Genomic DNA, 23,221 nt, shown 5'->3' with positions numbered 1-23,221 from the left:
CTGATGAGGCCCCTTCTCAGTCGTCTCCTCCCAAGGCTGAACAGGCCCAGCTCCCTCAGCCTTTCCTCATAAAAGAGATGCTCCAGTCCCTCAATCATATTTGCCCACCCCCACCTGGACCCCACTCCCAGAGCTCCAAGTGTCTCTTGTACTGAGGAGGCCAGAACTGGACACAGCACTCCAGATGTGGCCTCACCAGGGCTGAGTAGAGGGGCAGGATCACCTTCCTCAACCTGCTGGCAGTGCTGTTCCTAATGCACTCCAGGACACCATTGGCCTTCTTGGCCACAAAGGCACACTTGTGCTCTGTTACCCATTACAAACTCCAGTGCATTTGGACAGGTTAGTCAATTCTTCTAAGCATTTGTTGTCTTTCATGGCAGTGTTCTTGACAAGTATTTGCTATTACAAAGTTCTTTTCTGAAATAAAAATGTGGGAGATTTCCTGTTATTTACACTGTAAGATGTTGCATGCATAGTGTGAAGAAATTGAGATAAATTGATGGCTATCAGTGATATGTGGCCGAGTTTGCTGGCTACACACAAGAGGGGGGCTCTTAGAAGTATCGATATACCCACATAATTTCCAAAACTTCTTCTTCTAGTTGTTGTATATTTTCACTGGACAGGACATGATGCATATGATGTGGGTCTTGCCCTGCTATTGTTGTGCTCTTCACATGCTTCACATGGCTTGCCTCTTAGTTCAGGTTTGCTCAGGTTCAATGTGGTCAGAATCAATAAAGCAAAAGATCATCCCATAAAAATATTCTCTTCAGTGGTGCACTTCTAGTTTATTCTGGGCTGAAGTCTTGAGAAATCACTTGGGAAGCAGATAATGACTAATTTGTACACTTCCAGCTGGGAAGTTGCTTAGAAAGCTGTTAATTTCTCAGGTTTTATCCTTTGCAGAAAGAGCAAGTAATCGATGGTATGAGTCTATCTAAATATGATTTCTGAGATCTTGGGCCTGAAGTGTTGATACTCTTTATTCAGTCATCTTTCCTGATGTGGAAATTATACCTGCACTCAGTATTTGTGTGTGTGTGTGTGTGTGTGTGTGTGTGTGTGTGTGTGTGTGTGAAGTGTGAAGTGTAGGCACTCTCTTGTATCAACATATGCCATACATGTCCCACTGGTACCTTTTCACTTTTAGTAGAATCACATCAGTTTAGTAACTCAAAGTAACTAGTGGCATATTCACTGTTAATCCAGAAAAGTAAATAAAACATAATCCTTGCACTGTAGGAGGGCAATATACTTCCAAAGGGCTTGACCCATTATCTTTCTGATGTAGCTTTTGTATCACAATAAAAATCACCAGTCTGGAACAGGGCAGTTTGACAGAATGACTCAGTAGAGTCACAAAATGACAGATGCTAGAAATAAAAAATAAACTGAGCCAGGTCATTGCTGTCAAAGCAGGATCTTTCACCTGTGGTTTCTGCTGTTTATGCAGTCAGTGGTAGGTTGGGGGCCATCTTTTTGTTGACATAACATGAAAAATTAATATGGCTTTATTTATTTTCTAAGGTTACACATTGCATCTTAGGAAATAACTACAGCAACAGCCATGTTCTTCACTTGATGTTTCCCAGCTGCTGGGCTTCCCTTGGCTCTCACTGTTTGCAGCTAAGCCCCCCCATCTCTGTTTGTATGGAGCCAGGCACCTCAAAGAAAATCCTCAGTCCATGTAGCTTAATTCTCCCCAGACTTGATGGTGCAGCCAGCAGAGTTGGGAGTTATATGCCATGGTCTCCAGGCAGTTCATTCAGCCTGAACTGCAGCTTCCGTTTACTCTGTAAAAGAAATGGGTATTGCATATCAGCTTTAATCCTCGCCGGAGCTGTCTGTGAGTCAAAGCTTTGCTCAAAGACAGCTGTGTCTTCCAGAAAGGCAGGTAACACATTGCAGTGTTCTGTCTGGTCTGCCTGTAAACAGAGCTGATGACATGTCGCTGGAAATGATTGTTCAATTATCCAGCAACAGTGCAGAAAAGTGTATTGCATATGGTGAGTGGTTTTAGGTGAAAGTATAGCTAGAAGATGCTGAGGAGCATGGTTAAGTTTCCTCTTCTGCTTTAGATCAGAGACCATATGTCTCAAACAGACCCCTGAGCTCCTACCAGGGCACTGACTTGTGCTGCCAGTAATTTCGGCTGTAGATAGGAAAGAAGGAGGAGTCTTTCCAGTTTGCCTTATTTGGTACTCATAATTAAACATTAATTTGCTCAGGAACTTGAATCTGGGGCTACATCTATATACATAAATCAAGTAGCATCTGAGAACATTCCTGGGCACTGGTTCTCTATCCTCTGTCCTGTTCAATTGTAATGCTGAGGGTAATTGTATGGATGCTGGCTGTTCTCTGCCAGTTGGCTTCAGTGCTAGGGATGACCTAGGGCATATTTGATTTCCTAGCAGCAATGCAGCCCACTAGCCCGCCCCACTTCTTGCCTTTCAAAAGAATTCTCTTTTATTTGTTCAATAGCTAGTTTGACCCAATATAGAAATATTGAACTGAGTGGAAAAGGGGGACTTCAACATTGTCTGCCTGGAAATCAGGGCAGGGATTTGAATCAAGAATTCCCCTGTTTTCTGACAGTAGGGTACAAGTAACTAAACTCCATGTGTTTGCTGTGGCAGTCTGGTCTCATACTACAGCAATTCAACTTTTTTATAGTGAGCTTTGATTGTACAGGAAAGATAATGACCCTCCAGTCTGGTGAGAAGATGTGCCCTTGGGAGAGGAACTCCTGGGCAGTTGTCTCTGCCTTGATACATGTTCAATAAAACATAGAAGATGAAAGCAGACAGAGTATGTAAGTCAGCGTTGAGGTGATGAGCAATGAGGCTTTGGCTTCACATTGTGGCAGGAGGATGAGGGAATTGCAACTTGGGAGCTTGTGTTCTGCTTGACTGCTTTTATACCACAACCTCTGAAAAGGAGATTTGCAACATTACTGATCTAACCCAACTTTCTTTACAGCTTTTCAGAAAAATAATGTTTAAAAAAAGAAGTGTAAAGGTTGGCTTACATGTAAGCCTACAAGTCCAAAGTAGAAATTATTGTGGTGGGGGATGCTTTTTTTTGTGAAAAACAGGAGAAAAAAAGAAATGTGATTTGATCCAAATTGGATTGGATTTGCTGTATTGCAAAATATTATTTGTTTCACTGTGCTTAGGTAAATAATGTAATAGCAGCCCATACCTCTCCCTTAGAAAGCTGCCTCACAGGCAGCAGCTAATGAACAGTACTGAAAAAAATCTAATGGGTTCTGCCTTATTATGCCCAAAATAGGCTCACATGTTGACTTCCAGCAGAATCATCAAGAATTTACTTTGGAGCCAAAATACAAAAAGTTTCTAATAGTTCTCAGCTGGTTTGTGTGATTTCTCTAATAATTAAACATTCATAAAAATGTACGAGAAGATTTTTCTCAAATGAGAAACTATCGCTGTGAAATTTTGCAGTTCATTACAAAAAACCCCCCATTTTTCTTCCCTTCAGAGAAATGAACTATTGACCACCATTCACAACAGGGACAAGGGAAGCCTTTGCTTCCTGATTTTAGAAAAAATCAGGAATTAAGTGTTTAGAAAACAAGGGTTCACCAGTGCTGCCCTAGAACAGTAGTGCTGTGACTGAGCAGTGCAGTGGGAAATGGCATGACTTGCCTCTGTGGAGATCTGTCTCTCCTGGATAAAGTCTCTGGGAGTCTGCTTCCAACATAAGGCACTTAACATCTGTAAAGGGAGAGCAGAACATCTATCAAACATGGAAAGATCAAAAACTGTGACTCCCTGTGGAGTGACTGTTGGGAGGGAAACAGCTGAATAATGTTGAACATATTCAGATCTCTGACTTCACCTAATGCACACTGTGAAGGCTGTGTTTGTAGTCAGATGCTGATTCATTGTTATGGATGCGGAAAACCTTTTGTGCTTCTGCCTTTAAAGACACTGCTCTATTAGTTGCTTGAGATGCAACACGGGTTGCTTCTGTCTTCTCTCAGACAAATATAAGCACAAATGTTAATCTGAAGTGTGATTTTGTATTGCTGAAAAGGCAGGCCTGTTTGTAGAATGTCTTGGGAGGTGGCTTGATGCGTGGTACACTGAAATAACTTAAGAGCTGACAAGAACATTTAAAAAATCAACTTTAGGGGGAAAAAAAGTCATGATTCCAAAACCTCAGTGATAATTTATCTCTTTGTGGATACCAAGACTAGGCATACTCATGCTCAGGAGTCAAGAACCACTGTGGTTTTGAGGACAAAATCACTGAAACAGTTGAACTCTTCACTTTGAAAGACTCCTCACCTGAGTGTCTAAAACAGCCTTTAAACTTCAGCTCATCTACTTCTGGGTACTTAAAAACTTCCATTCTAGCCTTTCCTCCCTGTTCATCCTTGTTAGCTTAGCAGGGCCAAGGCAGGGAGCACTGGAATGCTCCCAGAAGAAGCATCTGGCACATCCCATGGTGCAGGCAGCACAGAGAGACATTTTGTGAAACATGAAGAATCAAACTACTCCTTCCCAAGGGAATTTCTTCAAATCTTGGTTGTTCTCATGCTCCTAGGAGGACCTCTTTCTGCATTAGCAGGTGGTGATGGATAGAAAATGCAGGTGCTATTTCCTTGAACATTTCTTGGTGGGAGTAAATTTATCCTAATAATAGGTGCAATTATTTTTAAAGTGTTCAGTAGCTGTTACATGGTGTAAGTGCTTGGTGTGTGGTGTGGCTTTTCTTACGGTAGTTCTGTCCTAGCTCAAAAAACATGTTGTTGCCTCTAAACAAATCAAACTTCATTTAATTAGCAAAGTGCCTTCCACAGTTATTTCTGTGATGAGTAGGTTATTGTCTCAGCAGCATCAAACTCAGTGGGAAAAATATCTAAGAAGTGTTAATTTGTTCTCTGGAAATAGCAGGATTGGGGATGAGCCGACAGCATCAAAACAGAATAAAACCTCACATACATGGTTGCTGGTTTATGGAAATGACCTTTCATCTTCCAAAGACAGAAGTCTTCCACTGGGAGATGGAATGTACAAAACAGCTTGACAAGACAGCCTGTAAATGCATGCCTCTAAAATAAGCATAGCTAATATTTTCTATTATTGCTATGTAACACTCTCTGGGCAGCAATCAGTTCCATTTAAATATGATTAATATGAAAGTAATAATGTTCCAAACTTTATTCTTGTACATACTGTCAGAGGAAATACTGTTGATTTGTTTTTTAAATAATCTGGTACTGAAATAAAATGGAAGTCTAATTCCTGTGACGCTACTACTGCTCTTCTTAATTCTGCACTGTCTGGATTTTTCAGGGTTTTGAAGGTATTCCTGTCCCGAACAGCTCAGCGTATTCCATATATGACAGGTGGGAGAGTGATGAGGATGCTGTCTGTTATTCTTCTGGTAGTCTTTTGGTTTCTCATTGGCTGGACTTCTGCAATAACCCAAAATTTGGAGAGAAACATTCCACTCATTGGTCAAGGGCAAACATCTGACCATCTGATCTTCAATATGTGCCTCATAGACCGCTGGGATTACATGATGGCTGTTGGTATGTTAATTTTCTATCTTACCTTTAATTTTTAAAATAAAGATTGGTTGCCTTTTAATTTTTCTTCTTTTACAATATCTTAAAGTTTTGTCAGACTGCCTAATATGTGAGAATTATGGCAGTAAAATATCAGCATATATGTTTTTTAAATGGGCTCGGAACTAAAACAAAATATGCTGACACTTCTATGACTTTCAAAGGTTTGTAACTTGGATTGTAGTAACAAAGTGATGGGTGCTCAAGACATTTCATCTTTGAAGGGAGAAGAAAGAAGTAGCTCTTCTACTGTTGAAGCTCTTCAATGGTTCTACTACTGAAGAGAGAAATTGTGACTAGTTTAATGAAGGCTTTTTGATTTTGCACCACAGAACTGGGCAGAGTTCTTGTGTGAGGAGGGAAAGAACTTCAACACCACTCATTCATAATCTTACAGAAATTGGTATCAAAGTACAGGGAATAGGAAATGAGCATCAAATGCACCAACTTGATGTATTTGTTAGATGTGCTTTCAGTGCATGGAATAGGCAAGAGCTAAAAATGACACCCTGCAGAAGTCATATAAAGCAGAGAAAGGTTTAGGTTTTGTTTCCTTAACTCTATAAGAAACAATGGGTTCTCTGCGCCAGGGTTCAGCTAAACAGTGTAATGCAGTGCTTCCACCTAGAGCCAGTGTTTCTTGTACAGCCCAGGCTAGCCATCCGCTGCCTCAAATACTTCAGTGTTTTGAAATCTGAAATAAATTCCTACTTTTCTGCCCTTTCCCTACTTCTCCCATGTACATCCCACTGACAGACCTCTGCTACTGAGGATTAGGGAGAGGTAATGGTAGCTTCTCCATGTGAGAGTGCAGATGAGATGGACAGAAGTGTTTTCTCTGAGACTGGCGTACAGAAAGTCAGTGTATAACAAAACACTGCTGCCAGCTTCACTGAGGCACTTCTGTGGCTCCAAGGTGCCCCTGTGCTCTGCTTTTCTCTCCCTTCTGTGAGATCTCAGAGGCAGTCAGGCTCAGGGGTACCCCATCTGCCAATATACTCACTGGTAAACCACACAGAGAAGAGTAGAAAGGAGCGTGTTCTGAAATATATTTCATTTGGGTCCTTTTGGACGGTGTACTTTGCAGTAATGGGATAGTAGTTTTGCCAGAGATGTTGTAAAATTAACAAAAAAGAATTAAATGTGAAACACTTGCTGATGTCATCTGCACTAACCCATTTTGGATTAAAATCTTGTTGCATTTGACAGTGTAGTTTTATTAATATTTTGATAGTGGTGGTTTTGCATAATGGCAACAAATGTTTTTAGTCTCTGGGTTTTATAATTCTGGTGGTGTAGTGATTAACAATTCAGACCTTAATACCCAATTATGATCAATTGAATCTTTTGGCAAGAAATTACGTAAGTTGCTGTCTGCTTAGTTTTGAAAAAAAGTAAGGATTTTTTTTTTTTTTTTTTTTTTTTTTTTTTTTTTTTTTTTTTTTTTTTTTTTTTTTGAGTATCTTTACATTTAGAAGTTTTTAATGTTTTTCAAAATACACTCAGGGGTAGTAGAAACAAAGTGAGCTCTCGAGCCTGGAAAATTGGACAGAATTTCTTTTGTTCAGTCATTTTGTCTTCTTACCCACACTACCTCATAAACAGAATTATGCAACTCTTTAGTAAACTATGCAGTCATATTAGTGGTACCAGGAGATGTGCACCTACAAGACTGTAGTAACATGTGTGGTCCATATATATATTTATATGCGTGTGTGTGTGTGTGCATGTGACTTCAATTTTTTTATTGCTAATAGCAGCCTGAAAAGCTTACAGTCAATAGGAACTACTCCCAAAATTAGATGCTTCATCTCAGATATGTGTCAGAAGTAATGTCCTTAACACAGAACTCCTATGGCAGCAGTCTTGCAAAATATAATATGTAATAAATTAAATGATAGATTTTGCTATTTGATTTCAAATGCAATGGATGGTAATTTATTAAAGACTTGTTATTTCATTTAATTTAGTCAGGCACAGTATTTTATATAAACCTAGTGAGGTGTTTTGCGATATGTTCTGTCACTTGTAGCCCTTGCTGGAACACTTCCCTATTTCACTTGGCTGTCAACACTTCTCTGAAATGCGGACAGGGAATTTTCAAGGTCACAGATTAGTGAAGTGAGAATTAACAAGGCTCTTCTAGAAAGTCATAATGAGATGAATCCTTTATGCTACTAGAGATTATTGGAATTGGGATTTATGAAGCATTTTCCATACTAATCATGCTACTTAGACTCTATCTCCAGAGACTTTTATTGCAGTGAATGTTTTATATTTACATTTCCATTAAGTTTAAGAGGATGGTCTCTGTGAGAGACGTAGGGACTTATACACAATGGTTATCACCATTTCTAGCATTGCCTCTGTACTTGGTGGTATGCTGATGAGAAAAACTACAGTTCAGTAAATCTTATTTTATCTACATAATGCAGTGTAAATTACTGTGTATTTTCCTTCACCTTTGTAAGTTAGTGTGTATTTTCCTTAGGGTTGGATACTTGTGGGTAGTTTATTTGTTACTTGCCTTATTCTTTTATTTCCTTTGTGTTAGTTTCTGCATCCTTTTCAAGGTCGGGGCATCTGTCTCATTGAAAAGCCATGGCATGGTTGACAGTCTGAGATTGCAGAGAAAGACCTGAGGCCTTGAAAATACTCATCTACAAAGCCTTTTTCCTATGGCCTGAATATATTCTATGCCTCTACCTGTCACCATCAGATGTTGACTTAGAAAACAACTCCAAGTGATAAACTTCTGGTACCTAAGGGCTTGCAGTGTTGCAAATCAAACTATTATTCTTTATCCTGAGGGGAAAACATCCTATAAGTGTAACAGATACTGGCACAGGATTTAAAAGAGCTTCCCAGAAACTGAAAAAAGAGACAATATAATAAGTTTAATGAACAAAGCCCTAGGGAGGAGATGAAGGCAGGCAGAGAGATAAACATGCATGCACAAGCACAAACAAAAAGCAGAGGTGAAATCTTGACAGGTGGATGTTCCTGACTTCAACAGGGCCAGTTTCACCCCAAATGGATAGGGAGGTTTTTAAAAGTCCTCCATGCATTCTGTGTATGTTTTTCAGTTTTTATTTAGACCAGAAGTGAATGACAGGTAGATGTTTTTCCCCTGCTCCTCTTTGACTTCTGACTGGCAGGAGCAGTGCTGCTCCTCTGCACTGAGCTGCTGCCATGGCCCACACATCTGTAGTTCATGCTTTGGGTCTTGGGCATCAGGAGGATTTCAAATATGAAACTTTCTCATAATTACTGCATGGTCTCATCCAGGAAAAGGAACAAAGTGAGTATTTTTGGACTGTTCCCAGAAGAACTTCCTCCCACTGTTCATTTGTTGATATTTAACATACATAACCTTTGTATCTAAAGAGGGCATGAGGTGCCAGGACAGGCTCTGACAAATTTGGCATCAAGACTGCCTGTACAATTTTGAGCTAGGACATTGTAATACATCCTCAAGAGGCCCTTTTATTAAATTTTCTTTAGGCCCTCTGCTGCATTCAGTGAATGAGTGATTATTATTTCTTTTTGTTATCTCCATTTGATGTGGCCCCATGCCATATTTGGGGTGTGTTGTTCAGAGCATGCAATGAATAAAGAACTGTTTGTTTCCAAATGGGCATTTCTAAACATGTTCCCCTTAGCATCAATGCACAAAGATTAAAGCCAAAATTTCCCATCTTCAGTGTCTGTCTTGAGACATCAAGGGACTGTTTTTTCAGAGTACTGTTTATAGCCTCTTCTGTGGAAAGCACAACTAGGAGATGCTTAGAATTCAGCACTGGTGTGGATCTGGCTTAATTTCTCGCATTAGATACTCAAAAAATTTATCATGTAAAAATAGTGATCACTTGTGAAAAGCTTATTCTAAGTGATAAGGCCAGGGCTGTATAAAAAGTTTGCAGCAGAAATGGGAAAAGAACAGTATTTTACAAATGACCTTCAGCTCCATCTCTTTTCTGCTTGTAAACCACTCCTCCTGCCACCCTGTCCTTCCACAGTCCTTCCACAGTCCACATCAATGTTACTGTGTGCAGTTTTATGACACTTATCTCTAGGATAAGGTAAATCTGGAACAGTGTGAGGGACAGTACCAAAGATGGGGAGTGCTGTTGGAACCCCCAGGTTTAGCAGTTTGAGTTGCATTACCCCCTGCAGTAACGTTGCTTTTTCTTGTTACCTGTTACGTGATAAGTGCAATCCCATACCCTTTAGTATGGGATTTCTACAAAAAAATTCTGCTCAGGAAACCACATCTGTGTTGCCTGGGCCACGTGTTTATATATTGGTGAATTCCATATTTAGTTGCTTCTGCATGTCCCTTTGTGGTTTAGGAGAGGCTGGAAGGTGCTCTGACTTCCTTTTGTCTTTGCACCACTCCTTTTGGAGTCCACTACTAGTACTGCTCCAATCTTTCCAGCACTTTAAGTACTTTGGATGCCATTGGCATCTGCTTGCATCTTCTTTAAGATGTGAGAGACAAGGACCCACACTCAGCCAGTTTTCAGCTGATCCTGTTCTCCCTCTTTCATCCACACTCAAGTGCAGAGGATGATGGGGCACACGGAGACAAGAAGAGTGTCCAGCTGACTTTAATAACAGCAGTGAGCTGTGGAAGTCATGAGGCAGGACAGCACATGTCTACAGGAATTAAGAAAACGCTTGAGTATAAGGGTTAGAAGAAGTACAGAAATGAGAGGAGCCCCATGAGACCTGAGACTGGCATGTGTTTAGGGCAGTGAGACTCCACTCACAATCACATCAGTGGATATGCTTCCACTGCCAGCAAAAGCCATCTCTAGGGCACCCTGAAGCCGTGGGACCCACAAACCATGGTCTGCATGTCCCTTGCATCACTTCAAGTAGACCTGCAAGGCAGTTTTGTGACAGTGGGGGAGACAGAGTATGCTGTGTCTCCCACCAGCCCAAGGATCCCACTCTTCTTTCTCAGCCTTCACAGTCACAGGCCATGGAAGTTCTGGGAAGAAAAAGAATCTGAATCTGCCACCATCAATTCTTTCACCACAAATAGCTCTCTTTATTGCTGTGCATAGCTAATTAAAATGATGCTGAGATATGGTGGGAGAGACGGATAAACCTCTGGTAATTTATAATTTGCTAGGAATAACTCAACACTAAAGACTTGTAATCACAGTTCATTGAAATATATGAAAATCCTTTCAATTGAAGAAAAAAGCTTCTCCTATGACATGGTGCAACCCTCCAGGTGGGAGATTGGACACAGTGATGCAGAAAGAGATTGCGTTGGCTGGCAACACAGGAGCAATCGAGGACACAATTTTTTTCCAGTTTTAAAATGGTGCATGCTCAGCTCCAGCTGGCACCCTGAGTGAATGAACGGATGGAAGAGCTGCGCTTCCAGATCCATAGCTCACTTCATTTCAGTAAACGGGATTTAAAATGTAGTGAAGTGTGGTAGAGAAATAGATGAGTTGTCGTAGCTGCATTATGGATATAAATAGAGTGGTAATCAGTAATTAGAGTTTGAAACCTGGGGAAAAAATGGTATCATTGTTGGAACAGTACTATTTTACCAGCAGTGTAGAGTTCAGAATACCAAGTGAACCTAGGCAAGTCACAGCTTTAATGTCACCATCCCTGGGGAACACTGGCCTGGTTTTGGCCTGTTGTGCTGCTCTTCAAACAAGTAAGTGTGATCAGACATGAAGCTTCATACACAGCCATGAAAATGGGCTTTAATCTTTCAGGGCTGCCTTCTTTTTGCAAGTAGTTTCTGGACAGCAGAATGCAAGCGAGCACAGGAATGGATGTCCTGGCTCCAGGGAGCCCACAGCCATTTTCACCAAGGGGCTGGCATGAGGAAGAGAATGAGGAGAAAGGCATTTCTGCCAGGGTAGGGGGACTGAAAAGCAACCAGGACAGTCTGAAATAATTCACTTTCCTCTCCTGACCATGGCAGTAAGGAAACACACAGTTTAGGACTTAAGCTCTTCACAAATATGGGTAAATTTTTTTCCACTGTTGTCCTGCAATGGCAGGGAAGCATTATCCCCATTTTACACAGGCAGAGCTGAGGCACAGTGAGATTAGGGTTATATGGTCCATTTAATATGGTTGTCCATGTTGCAATGCCTTCAGCTCAGTTACAGACCTTAGTCAAATATATTTGCAACATTTGTATTGTCTCACTGACTACAAACACAACTCTGCATGTTTATTTTTGCTGCAAAAATGCGTATTTGGCACCCAAATAACAAGAAAACTGCTCCCACTTCTGCAAAAAAAATTATTAGCTCTGCAAATTTTGGATTGAGTGGGGACCTCAAATGGGTTTTTTTCAAATTCATAGGAGCCTGAGGCACAAGCAGAGTTAGAAATCAGTTGTGCATGTGTGCTATACCACTTTCCCCCCTTGCAGTCTTTCCTGTCATTCTCTAGACGTCCAAATGTCATTTGCAACAAATTGCAGGTCTTTCATCATTAGGCAGCCTTGATTAGGTGAAGTACAGACAGCTGCATAGCAGGAGTGAAAGCAGCAATGGATTAATGTGGGGATTTCCTTCTGCTCAGAGTGACACAGACCACTGCATGTTTAGCAAAACCTAGAAAATATATTAACCCAGATCTTTTGTGAAAATTTGATTAAATCAGTAACAACAACACTGAGTCCATCCTTTTCTGTGAAGCAGATACATACCACAACCTGTGGATATAAATCATTGTCCTTCATTATCAGAAGATGCAGAATATGAGCAGTGGCCTAAAAAGATCTCAAGTGAGCAGACATGACACAGCCTTCGTTGTAACCGGCCAGTGGCATCAGGCAAGTCTGGCCCAGAGTATTGGATGAGCTAAGTGGTCCAAATTGCTTCATTTTCTAAAAACATAATCACCATCATGAAGACAGGGAAGAATCTTGATTTTTAAACACCAACGAATATACTAAGCAGGTTGATCAGATAATGCAAAGACCAGATAAAAGGTTCTGTGGATAAGAAGTAGGTAGTGACTAAGACGAGAGATATTTAAAGACTAATTCATTTGTGCACATGACATATTGAGGTCACTTTAGATTTTCATCTCCTACCTTCCATTCATATCTGCATCCATTTATGCCTTTAAAGCCTTTTCCTAACCTCTTATCTATCAGAGATTTTCTCCCAGATCTGAATGCCTGTTTTGGATAATTATAGAGTAACTACTGCAAGGGTTTTTTTCAGAGTTCTTTTATGCTTTATTGTTTTGACTATGCATTTTCTGTCCAGAGAACAGTTGACAGCTCTCTCTCCTAGGAATTTCCATAATTTTTTCAGAAGGAGAAGGAAGGTTTTTTTGGTTTTGTGCTTAATATGTGAAATGGGATAATTTATAAGCCTTGTGCTAAATAATAGAAACAAGATCATGTGTTTTGAGTTTTGAGTTCGCTCTTGACAGGTATGCAGTATGCTAAGATATTCTTTAGCAATCAGAAAGTCATTTTTCTACACCAGACTTTCAGTGGAAAATTACTCAGCAAGCCAAATGGAAATTTCATATCACATTTCATATATAATTTCATATTTTTAAAGATTTTTGGTGCAAAGCAGTCACTAGTGTCCCATAAACAACCTAATCAGAGATGAATTGTATGTTAGAACCTTGCGACATGGTGGCCAGATGTACTCAATTATCCATCTATTGTTAGTTATATATTTCTTATTCATTAGAGTAATAAATACATTAATATGTTACCTTACTTTATATTGAGAAGGTAAAAATGCCATGTAGGAAAAAAATACAGTAAAAATTTATAACACCTTCAGATTTTTGTTGCAAATTGCACCAAGAATGTAGCTAATTATAGGAACTTGACTTCCCCCCTAACAGCCTTTACATGATATATTTAAGCTGTTTAATTAGTGGTTTAGATAATAAATTGGTTTTCTATCAGTCTGTTTTGTTTTGTCATTGCTGATGAAATTATTGTAATGTGGGACTTAGTAAGTAAAGGAACTCTGTTATTTTACCTTATGTTTTAAGAGCTCTTCTGTATTTGTGTTCCATACCAGATGTCACAGTAATTATTATCTGCAGACAGGAATGCCAACTCTGCTCTAAATATAAAGCTTTTCCAGAAGCATTATGCACTGAATGGTACAAACTACTGTTATGCTCCAGTATACTAATACTTTGAAATTGCTTCTTGTCTTAAGAACTCCTTGTAACTATGATTGTGAAACTGAAAATTGAAATTTTCAAAATTAATCAGATCTGGAGATCAGATGCAACCTGCCTTCCTACTTAACCCAGCTGTTTGAAATGTTTGGGTTGTAAGGTGTTGGATTTTTTTAAATGGAAGTATGGGGGTTTTTTTTCATTTGCTCTGTATGCAAAAAAACTCCAAAAACCACTAGTTCAAAATTACAGCTATTTATTTTTTCTTCTAAAAGTAAGCAAAATTTGGCCCTCATTCTTTCGTTCAAGTAAGAATACCTTCAGCACATGAAATTTACATGAGTATTTTTATTTCTTTGAAAGCCAAACCTTTTCAAACTCTCAGCCTCTGTTAGCACTTGCAACTGATATTTTCAGTCAGAAAAAAGCTTGCAACTCTTCTTGCTTCAGCTGAGAAAGAGGAAGAAGAACAAACCATGTGTAGTTTTGTGGAGCATGCCTGTTATTTCACAATTAGCTCATCTATTCAGTTCTACTGCTCATATTGGGGAGCAGGGGAACTTTGGTTGAAAGGCAAAATGTGAGGAAATAGGCATTGTCTGGCATGTTAGAGGAGCCCTGCAGAACAGTGTCAGTATGAAGGATTTCCAAAGAAGAGAGGACAGTAAGATATAGTGATCTGGCTTTAGCAGCCTAGTTCTTACAATTTCTGCTTTTCAATTTCTTCTAATCATTATGGAGCAATTAAAGCAATAAATTACAGTCATTTGAAGAACAACACATTTCAGTGCCATGATTCTGCATACGTGAGGCAACCTACCTAAAGGAAAAAAAACAACAAATTGCTAAGATTTGTAAAATACCTTTATTCTTATGTCATTAAAGCCAAATTTGTATTCCACTTGGTCAGGAAAGACTTCAGGATCAAGATGGCTTGGTAAGTCATTCTGTGCAGGAGGTTTTTAAGAAACCAGAATTACAGACTTCATTTATAGCATAGCGAATTTTCTAGAAATTAAATGGAAGTAGCAGCTGGTTTGCCCAACTGTATGAGTAATTTGGGAAAAACATACCTGCATGTGTGCTTTTGTTGATCTCAAAACCAGGCTAGGACAGTCACAGAAATTCATACCAAGGGTGTTTTTTTGATACTCAGTAAGGCCTCAAATCATACTATTACTTAGTCAAAAGACCAAAAAGTTTATTATTGTTAGGATTTGGTGAGGAAGAACACAAAACCAGCAGTATGAATGGATTATGCTGCTTCAGGTGTTTGGGTTTATGTAACTGGTAAGGCTGCTGGGCCTAGGAAGGATGTGTTCTAGTAAAAGTTATGATCTTGGAGGTAGGACATATATTTCTCATTGAGAAGTGTGCAAAGGGTTGTTCAGAGTTCAAACTGAACTCTTGTCAGAGCACAGAGAGATTTATGTAACTGAATTCATTTTATCCAGACTTGTCTCTTATTGATTTTTGCTGGAGTTAACAGCAAAATTAGAAGTTTCAAAATGGTATAACAATATAGTATAGGTAAGTTACAGCAGTTGTGGACTACTAAAAGTGGAGGACCTGTTCTAATGAGATATCCAGTGCTGCCATTATATTTTAGTCTGTTATTAATGGTGGGGTTCATAAGCATTTGTGTCATTAGTGAAACCAGACTAGCAACTATTTGCTGGTCACTTCCACAGGGTGATGTCACTGATCACCAGGTTTAGTTACAGGATAGAAAAATAATTGGCAAAAAAAAAGTCTGAAAAAGAATTAATATTCTATTATACTGCATTTAATTGTAGTTTTTATTGCAAAAATTCAACAAGACAAAAGCAGTGTATGAGCAACAATGGGATGATGGTGTCTGAATCTGGTCTGGAGCAGTGCCGGCATTGCTGGGGTTTAACATGAAACTGCATGTTGCTGGGTGACACTCAAACACTTCCAGCCACTGTCAACCCAGACTGCAAGGCAAGAGGCACTGGCACCATCTCTATTCATAACTACGCAACAGGGCTGTAGGTTTTTGGTTTTTTTTCTGGGAGTTTTTTCATCGATGGTTAGGAAATCACTTTATTCGCCTCAAGATCAAAATGATGTTACATCAGGCTGTCCAGTGGAAGCTGAAGTCAGCATAGTGCTGGGTGCAGATGAGCTACCTCTAACTGAATAGCTTAGGCTGATCCAGACACCCTACTTTTTCTCCTTTGTTCCTTTACTAATTTTTCTCCTAACAGAAACACATGATTTGTTTTAAATGCATTAGACCCTCAGAAGTGACTTGTCATATTATGGGTACCAGCAGAATTAACAGAGGGATAAACAGAGGAAATTTTTAAACACAAAATATATTGTTTTTTCTAAGTTATAAACCTTTGAAATGAAAGTCTTGTCTTAGAAAGCGTATAGTCTGGTAGTAGCACTATTTCTGCCTCTGTAACAAGAACCAGATCTACAATTAAAAATACATGTTATTTGAAGTGATGAGAATTTTCTGTAGTACCAACTATAAAAGCAAGCAAGACAATTTTAGACATTGTCTCAAAGTTTTTCAGTTAAAAAACAAATACCATGAATGTAAATATTCCTGATCTGGAAAAAGACGTGTAAAATTAAAACCAGATATATTGTGTACAGTGACAATATCTGAAAGAGTTTGAATGCCTATGTGTGTACTTATATACATGTGTACTGTCTTTTCATAGATACTCACACATACAGAAGATACTGTAGTGCTTCAAATTTCCTTCCATCTATAAAACTAATTGCAAATTATTTCTTTTTGTTCTTCTCACAGCTGAATTTTTATTCCTCTTGTGGGGTGTTTATCTCTGCTATGCAGTGCGGACAGTCCCATCAGCATTTCATGAGCCACGTTATATGGCTGTTGCAGTTCACAATGAGCTCATTATCTCTGCTATATTCCATACAATTAGGCAAGTGATCTGTAGATCTAGTAATTAACCATTTATCTTTCAGGTTTCATATGGTACAACTTAGAATGGGTGAATGGGGATAGGATGTATAATGGAAGGTCTTATAAATATTTGTTTCTGCAAATTAAGTGCTTACTAAATTTAAAACTGTTCTCGTGGGATTCAAGAATATGAAATTTTATTATCAGGGTCTTTTCCAGTTGAGTTAGGTGATACTTACATGGATCAAAGTTCATTATATATGATAAATTAGGTATAGGAAAACAACTGTCTGTCTTCAGTCATCTACATACTGCTCACTGTTTTGTATTCCTAGAAAAACAGCAGGTAAGAATGTTGGTTTGTATGTACTTTTGCTGGTGTGCAACAGATTGGTGAGCTGCAGCTTTATGTTAAGATTGTTGTACTGGTTTGGGCATGAAGCATAGTGTTTTATATGCTGACATAAAAAAATTGTTACGCATATGATGCTGTATCAGTAAAAAGCCCATGTTTCTCCTAAAGTCTACAATGAGCTCTACATTTCATACTTGTAAATTATTTGGGTAGTAACAAATAAAGAAGGGTCTTTGCTGTAGCTAAATGAAAATTTACTAAATCTGGCTTTCCTACAGAGTACCCTGTAAAAACGAATTGGTCCTAGAAAATGCAAAAGTGCAAGATAACATGAGTTTCATCTCATCCTGTAAAAACTCTTAAGACTTTCTTCTGACATTCTCACACCATATCTTTTGTGTCCTAACAGACTTTATCTAAATTATTTTATTTTATTTTATTTTATTTTATTTTATTTACATTACTTCTTTGACAGTCTTCAAATACTCTTCTCTGTTCCTTGGTCTGTCTTGGCACTAACATTCCACCTTGTCTTCTTGATTTTTGCTTTTGTGATTTTTTTCTGAGTAAACATCAGCAAAGCAAATCCTTCATCTCTGTTCCTTCCTGGTGCTCTTTTCTCTTATCCCTGTTATACAGTTCTCTGCATTTTTCAGGCATGTCATTTTTTTTTCTTCCCCTTCTGTTAACCCTATAGCTCAACACCCACACACACTCAAAATCTATATTTCCTTACACAAACATCAGCAAGGTTATTGTTTAAAATCTTTATTTGATGGAAACATTTTTCTTTTTAATTCCTGATAGATGTAAAACTCATTTACAATACTTTTGAGTTTATTATAACCAATATGACAGCTTCTCAGTCAATTTTTCCTCCATTAATTTATATTCCTAAACTGTGTTGAGCCATATTAGAAGATATCGTTCAGAGCTATTTTGTGGGCTGCAAGATTCTTTTAACAATAGAACAGGAAGCAAGTAACCTTGGATGAAAGAGAGGGGAAAATGTGGTATTTTAATGCATGCCTTATGACGGAGACACAAAGGGATTAAGTCTTTCAGTTTGTTTTATTGACAATCCTGTGCCTACAGCCTAAAGTCTGCTGGTCCTATTCCTCCTTCTTTTTTTAATTTTTTTTTTTTAATGCACATTTTGTATTGATTCTTTCCCATCTGATATATGCTGGTTTGTGGAAGAAATATTGTGTAGTGTTTATAGATGAGATTGAAAAAAATGTACACAACCCCTCCTGAGATTATGTCCATTTCTGCATGCACAACTCTTAATCCATTTCCCTAGTTTGTTGGGGTTTTTTTCTTTACATCTTCCCTGCCAAGTTCTGGATGCAACTGAAAGGGCAGAAATGTAAAACTTAGATTTATATGACATACCTGAGTTATCATGGAGTTGAAAGTACTGGAGCCTTGAAGGACACCTACAAGGCCGCCATCCAGTTTGAAAACTCCCAAAGCTCATGGAAGATTGATGAGAGCACTAAATAAAACCTTGAACTGTTTGCATTTTGTTTTCCTTTGAAAGTATTCCCATTTCAGAAACGGATGATTCTGGATTATCTTCAGATCAGCATAGTATTAAATTCCTGCATTGCTCTTTCTCTTATATTGCTGAGAAATGCGAAATTTATATGGAAAAAAATCTCATCCAAATAGAAGTCCTATCTTTACTAGGGCTGAATGACTCCTACGGATGTGGTTTTGTGTTCAGAGACGTAGTATGGCATGAGTATGTAATCAGTCAAGGTCTTGAGCTTAAAGCAAGGAAAAAAGCCCTCACAGAATGTGAAGGTTGGATTTGTTAAGGGTTAACCAACTCCAGTGGCCATCAGGATGTGGGTGCTTTCTCCTATCTGTCTGATGGATCTGGCTGCTGCTGGTTCCATTGCAGGTTGTGCAAATCCACGTCAGGTCAGTCACACAGCCCCCAGCTGGCCACAGGGGCCAGCACAGCTCCAGCACTCACAGCCTGCTCCTCTTCCTCCTCTGCAGCTGGGCCTGGCTGACACTTTGGGTCTTCCCAGGGGCAGTCATCCACATGCTGCCTGAGGTTTGTTCATCAGCTATACATGCACACGTGCACCATGGAGAGTGGTAAGAAGGATTTGATGAGAATATAAGAGATTTGCCAGGTAGAGAGCTCAGTGACAACTTGCTTACATGTCACTAGCCATTTTATCCCCCCCGCTTCTTTCCATGCTTGTTTTTCCCCCACCTACCTTATCTCTTATCTGTCCCAGTCCTCGTCTTCTCCCAAATAAACAACACACCCTCATTATTTTTTTTTATTATTGGTCACAGTTATGCTATATCTGTACTCAAAATGGCATTTGTGATGCCATTAGCTATGTAATCACAATCTTATCTGCCGTTACTGATAACATGGCACTGTTACATCAGTGCCACTGACCTTGCAAGTTCTGCTCCCTCAAAGGTCCTTCAATTATCTGTGAAGTTTGGCCATTGTTCAAATGATTTCCTATTAACCACCTGTGAAATCTTGCCATCCTTTACAACACTGTCTGTAACTTTTGTTCACTTTTTGCTCTGTTGTTACATCCATCAGTTTCTCATGTCATCTTCATCAGTTCAGTTGTGTTAAGTTTGCTTAATCTCAAGTCCCAAAGCAATTTATCTCTCTAGGAATTAATTAATTGGAATATTTTGTTGTGTTCATAAAATATTGCATTTACAAAGTATTAAACAAGTAATTATGACTGTATTATTACAGCATGTAAGCCAGTGTTTCATGCCAGACTATTTCTGTTAACAAAAGCTTCTTCAAAATGTGCATCTGTGAACTTGGATAAGTTGCGAATGTCATTTCTATCTGAATGATTTTTGTAAACCTGGAAATTGCAAGCCAGCAGTACACCCATTCATCCGTTGCATTGCTTACTGCTTCTATCTTTGGGAGCTCACTAAAGCAGACAAGCCAAGCATGCTTCAGCTTTAACTGCACCGCTTGTTCTACCACTCCTTTCAAAAGCTCAGCAAGGAACTGTTTTGTTTGAGATGTTCAGCCATTCATTTCCAAGTATTTACAGGCTCTTGGACCTAGCAGCACTGAGCTGGGCAGTCCTGCAGTAAAGACCATTTCTTTGCTCCTTGCTAAAAAGCATTTCAGTTCAGTTTTCCCTCAGATGGCTTATCAGCTGTACTCGGTAGCTGTGATCTGTGGACATCCTGTGTTTATATGGTGCACTGCAATTCATCATAGTACATGTGCTTAACCTAAAAACATCCCTTCAGTTCCTTGATGTATGTAAGTTGCTATAACCCAGGCCAAAGAAACTGTGACCATATACACAAAACAAAAAGATAGCTCAGTAGAGTGAGAAAGATGGAATAAGGAGTATAATTTAGGGTCTGTTGATTCCTTTGATATTTTTGGGTTGTTGTTTTGCTTTTCAGAGTTGTTTTGAAATTTTAGCATATAGGGAAAGCGTGTGGATGTAATTTTTAGTCCGTATGAAAGCAGTACAGAACAAAACCAGTTGTGTTTGGCCATTCAGTGAAAAGAAACTTAAGGAATACTAAAGACACTAAATCTAATGCACTGGAGAAATGCAGTGAATTGCAACCCTGAATTCTATTTTCAGATTCATTCTTGCTTCAAGACTTCAGTCTGACTGGATGCTGATGCTGTTCTTTGCACACACACATTTGACTGTGACAGTCACTGTTGGGCTACTTCTGATCCCTAAGGTATTTGAGTCTGCTGTCTCTTTTCTTTTGCCAAGACTGAAGAAGATAAATGTTGTCATGCAGAAGCAATTCTGTGTAAATCTAGCAGCAAATGATAGAAAAGGAGGATGTAAAATTTGGATATTTTACCTTGAAAGCTGTATTGTTTTTATTTTTAAAAGTATACATTTTCAAAGTTTCTTTCTTACTGCTTTCAAAATTCCAGGAGATTAAAGTACTTAAAATTTTGATGTGATTAATACAAGAAAGAAAGAATCCTGCCTAACTGTGCTATATTTTTAGGTATTTGTGTGACTGTGCTGATGCCAGATTTGAGATCAGACAAAGAATTTAGGCAAGGGCATAGAAACACTGGAATCAGGAGGCTGGACTAGCCATGAGATAGGAAGGTGGGGATTTAAATCAGGCAGTTACAGGCTGAGAAAGGAGAAGCCTTTGCAAGTCAGAGCCTGGGACAGACAGATGCTGCCTACTGGGAAGAGACATGGCCGTGACAAGGAGCCAGGAGCGGTGCTGGGTGCCAAGATATGTGTGTGGGGGCACAGGTAGGTGGTAATGGCAGGAGTCGGGGGGAGCAGAGAAGCCCCCGAGCTGCAGCCCACACACCTCTCATGAGGCACCAGGAGCGAAGCCCCAGTGTCTGCAGTCCTGCAGGTGGCTCCTCCTGTCCCTAGCAACAGTCCCCAGGAATGGAGTGGAACTTCCTTCTTGGGACAGTACCCCAGCAAAGGGAATGACTTTCTAATGGGTTTTGGAATGACTAATCATATTAATCAAACAAGAGTCAAAATAGCAGTAAAGGTGAAAGCTACATATGAAGAAAGAGCATTAAGCAGGTCAGGTTGATAGAATTTTCAGGTTTATGAAGCTGCTATTCCTGCCTTTTTCCTGTGTGTCAGAACAGGGTGTTCTGATGACTGTCAAATATATGTACATTAAACAGTCTTAACAAGGGACTCATTGATGCAACCTTAATACACCATAACCTTGTTTTATTTTAAATTACTTTTCTGGTCTTTAGAAATAATCTTATATTTTCTGTTTTCTATTCATGTACTTTATTACATATCTTCAGAGGTGTCTTTCTAAACTAGCCTAGAAAATTTGTTGACCTTTCTGAAGCTGACTCATAACTACTGATCAACATTTTCATTTTTAGCTTATTATTTGAGTTATGCTGTGCAGACTTTTTTTCCAACACATCAAAGAATTCAGGGAATTAAGATTCACAAGGTTTAGTTCTATTCATAAAGTCCTGAAGACAGATGATTATGTGGACAATAGTAACTTCAGATGAGTGAATCAATATGAACGGAACAACAATGACAACCTCACTTCAACTCCTGATCCAAGGATTTGGTGACACATAGAAGAAAAAAGTTGTCTACTTTTTCATTAATTTCTTTCTTTTATTTCTTTTTGTTTTTTGTTTTTGTTTTTGTTTGGGTTGTTTTTCCACCTTATACACCCTTTCCTTTTCAGGGTTGGGATCTAAAATAGGAAAATTGCTTTTTGCGGGATTATTAAGATGTATGTTGTATAAAATAGTGTCTTACTGTTTTAGCAGCCTAATGGGAAATAATGTCTGAAAGTCTTATTTTCATGCCAGCTTAATTGAAATGCCATTTAAGGAGGTTCAAAAAGGTATCAAAATAAGTAGAATTTTTTTCCTTATGCAAATCTCTATGATTTATCAAGTTAAGCCATCATTAATAAGAGTTCCTTCCATACAATACCGAGACTCTATAGGACACTACTTAAGCCAGTGAAGGTTACAGTAATGTTCTGAGTTTGAGAATCACATCAAATCTATAGAAGAATCATTGTACCATAAAAACTGTTGTAAGCTCTTATACTGATGTTGAAGTAAACTTTTGTACTCATGGCAACACATTTTTTTGTGAATACTTACAGTTTTCACATTCAAGCAATAACCCAAGAGATGATATAGCTACAGAAGCTTATGAAGATGAGCTTGATATGGGTCGGTCTGGATCCTATCTGAACAGCAGTATCAACTCAGCATGGAGTGAACATAGTTTGGATCCTGAAGATATTCGGGTACATATAACTCATTTAAATAGCATTTGTTTTCAAGGACGCTTCTTCCTACATGAAAACTCCAACTTGCATGCATTTGTTTCTCTTTGTAGATATCAGCTGAAATATTCCAGCTTAGATCTTTTATGATTGTGGTATCAGGTCATGTAAACTCTCATGGGAAGTTTTTACTAGTGTGAAGAGATGCTGCATTACTAGTTGTAGTAAAAGTCGTAGTGGTGGCTAAGGAGGAGGAATCATCCTCAGCAAGAGCTGTTACTCAGTTTACATAGAATCTTTGAATTATCTTGAAGTGCAAACAGCTTTTGGTTTCAGTATAATTAGTCATTTGTATGTAACATATGTAATGTATGTAACATATACATAGGCATATATATACATGTATATGTTATGTATATAACATGTA

At 38.8% G+C, this 23,221-nt stretch overlaps 1 protein-coding gene across 1 annotated transcript in view; it reads left to right on the top strand.

The window, feature by feature from the left end:
* The window catches only part of GPR158 (G protein-coupled receptor 158), a gene marked incomplete at its 5' end in the record, with an annotated part of 188,759 nt that overhangs the window by 159,479 nt on the left and 6,059 nt on the right, over positions 1–23,221 (top strand). Inside the window, 4 exons of the mRNA XM_083863219.1 lie at positions 5,334–5,572; positions 16,554–16,692; positions 20,649–20,754; positions 22,669–22,815. Coding sequence (XP_083719345.1) covers positions 5,334–5,572; positions 16,554–16,692; positions 20,649–20,754; positions 22,669–22,815 — 631 coding nt within the window. The remainder of the gene's footprint in view (positions 1–5,333; positions 5,573–16,553; positions 16,693–20,648; positions 20,755–22,668; positions 22,816–23,221) is intronic.

Source organism: Zosterops lateralis (genome assembly GCF_965231275.1).
Source record: "Zosterops lateralis genome assembly, chromosome: 1".
In the NCBI taxonomy this organism is placed as follows: Eukaryota; Metazoa; Chordata; class Aves; order Passeriformes; family Zosteropidae; genus Zosterops; species Zosterops lateralis.
The sequence above is the reverse complement of the archived record's forward strand: the minus strand, read 5'-3'. Positions and strand labels throughout refer to the sequence as shown.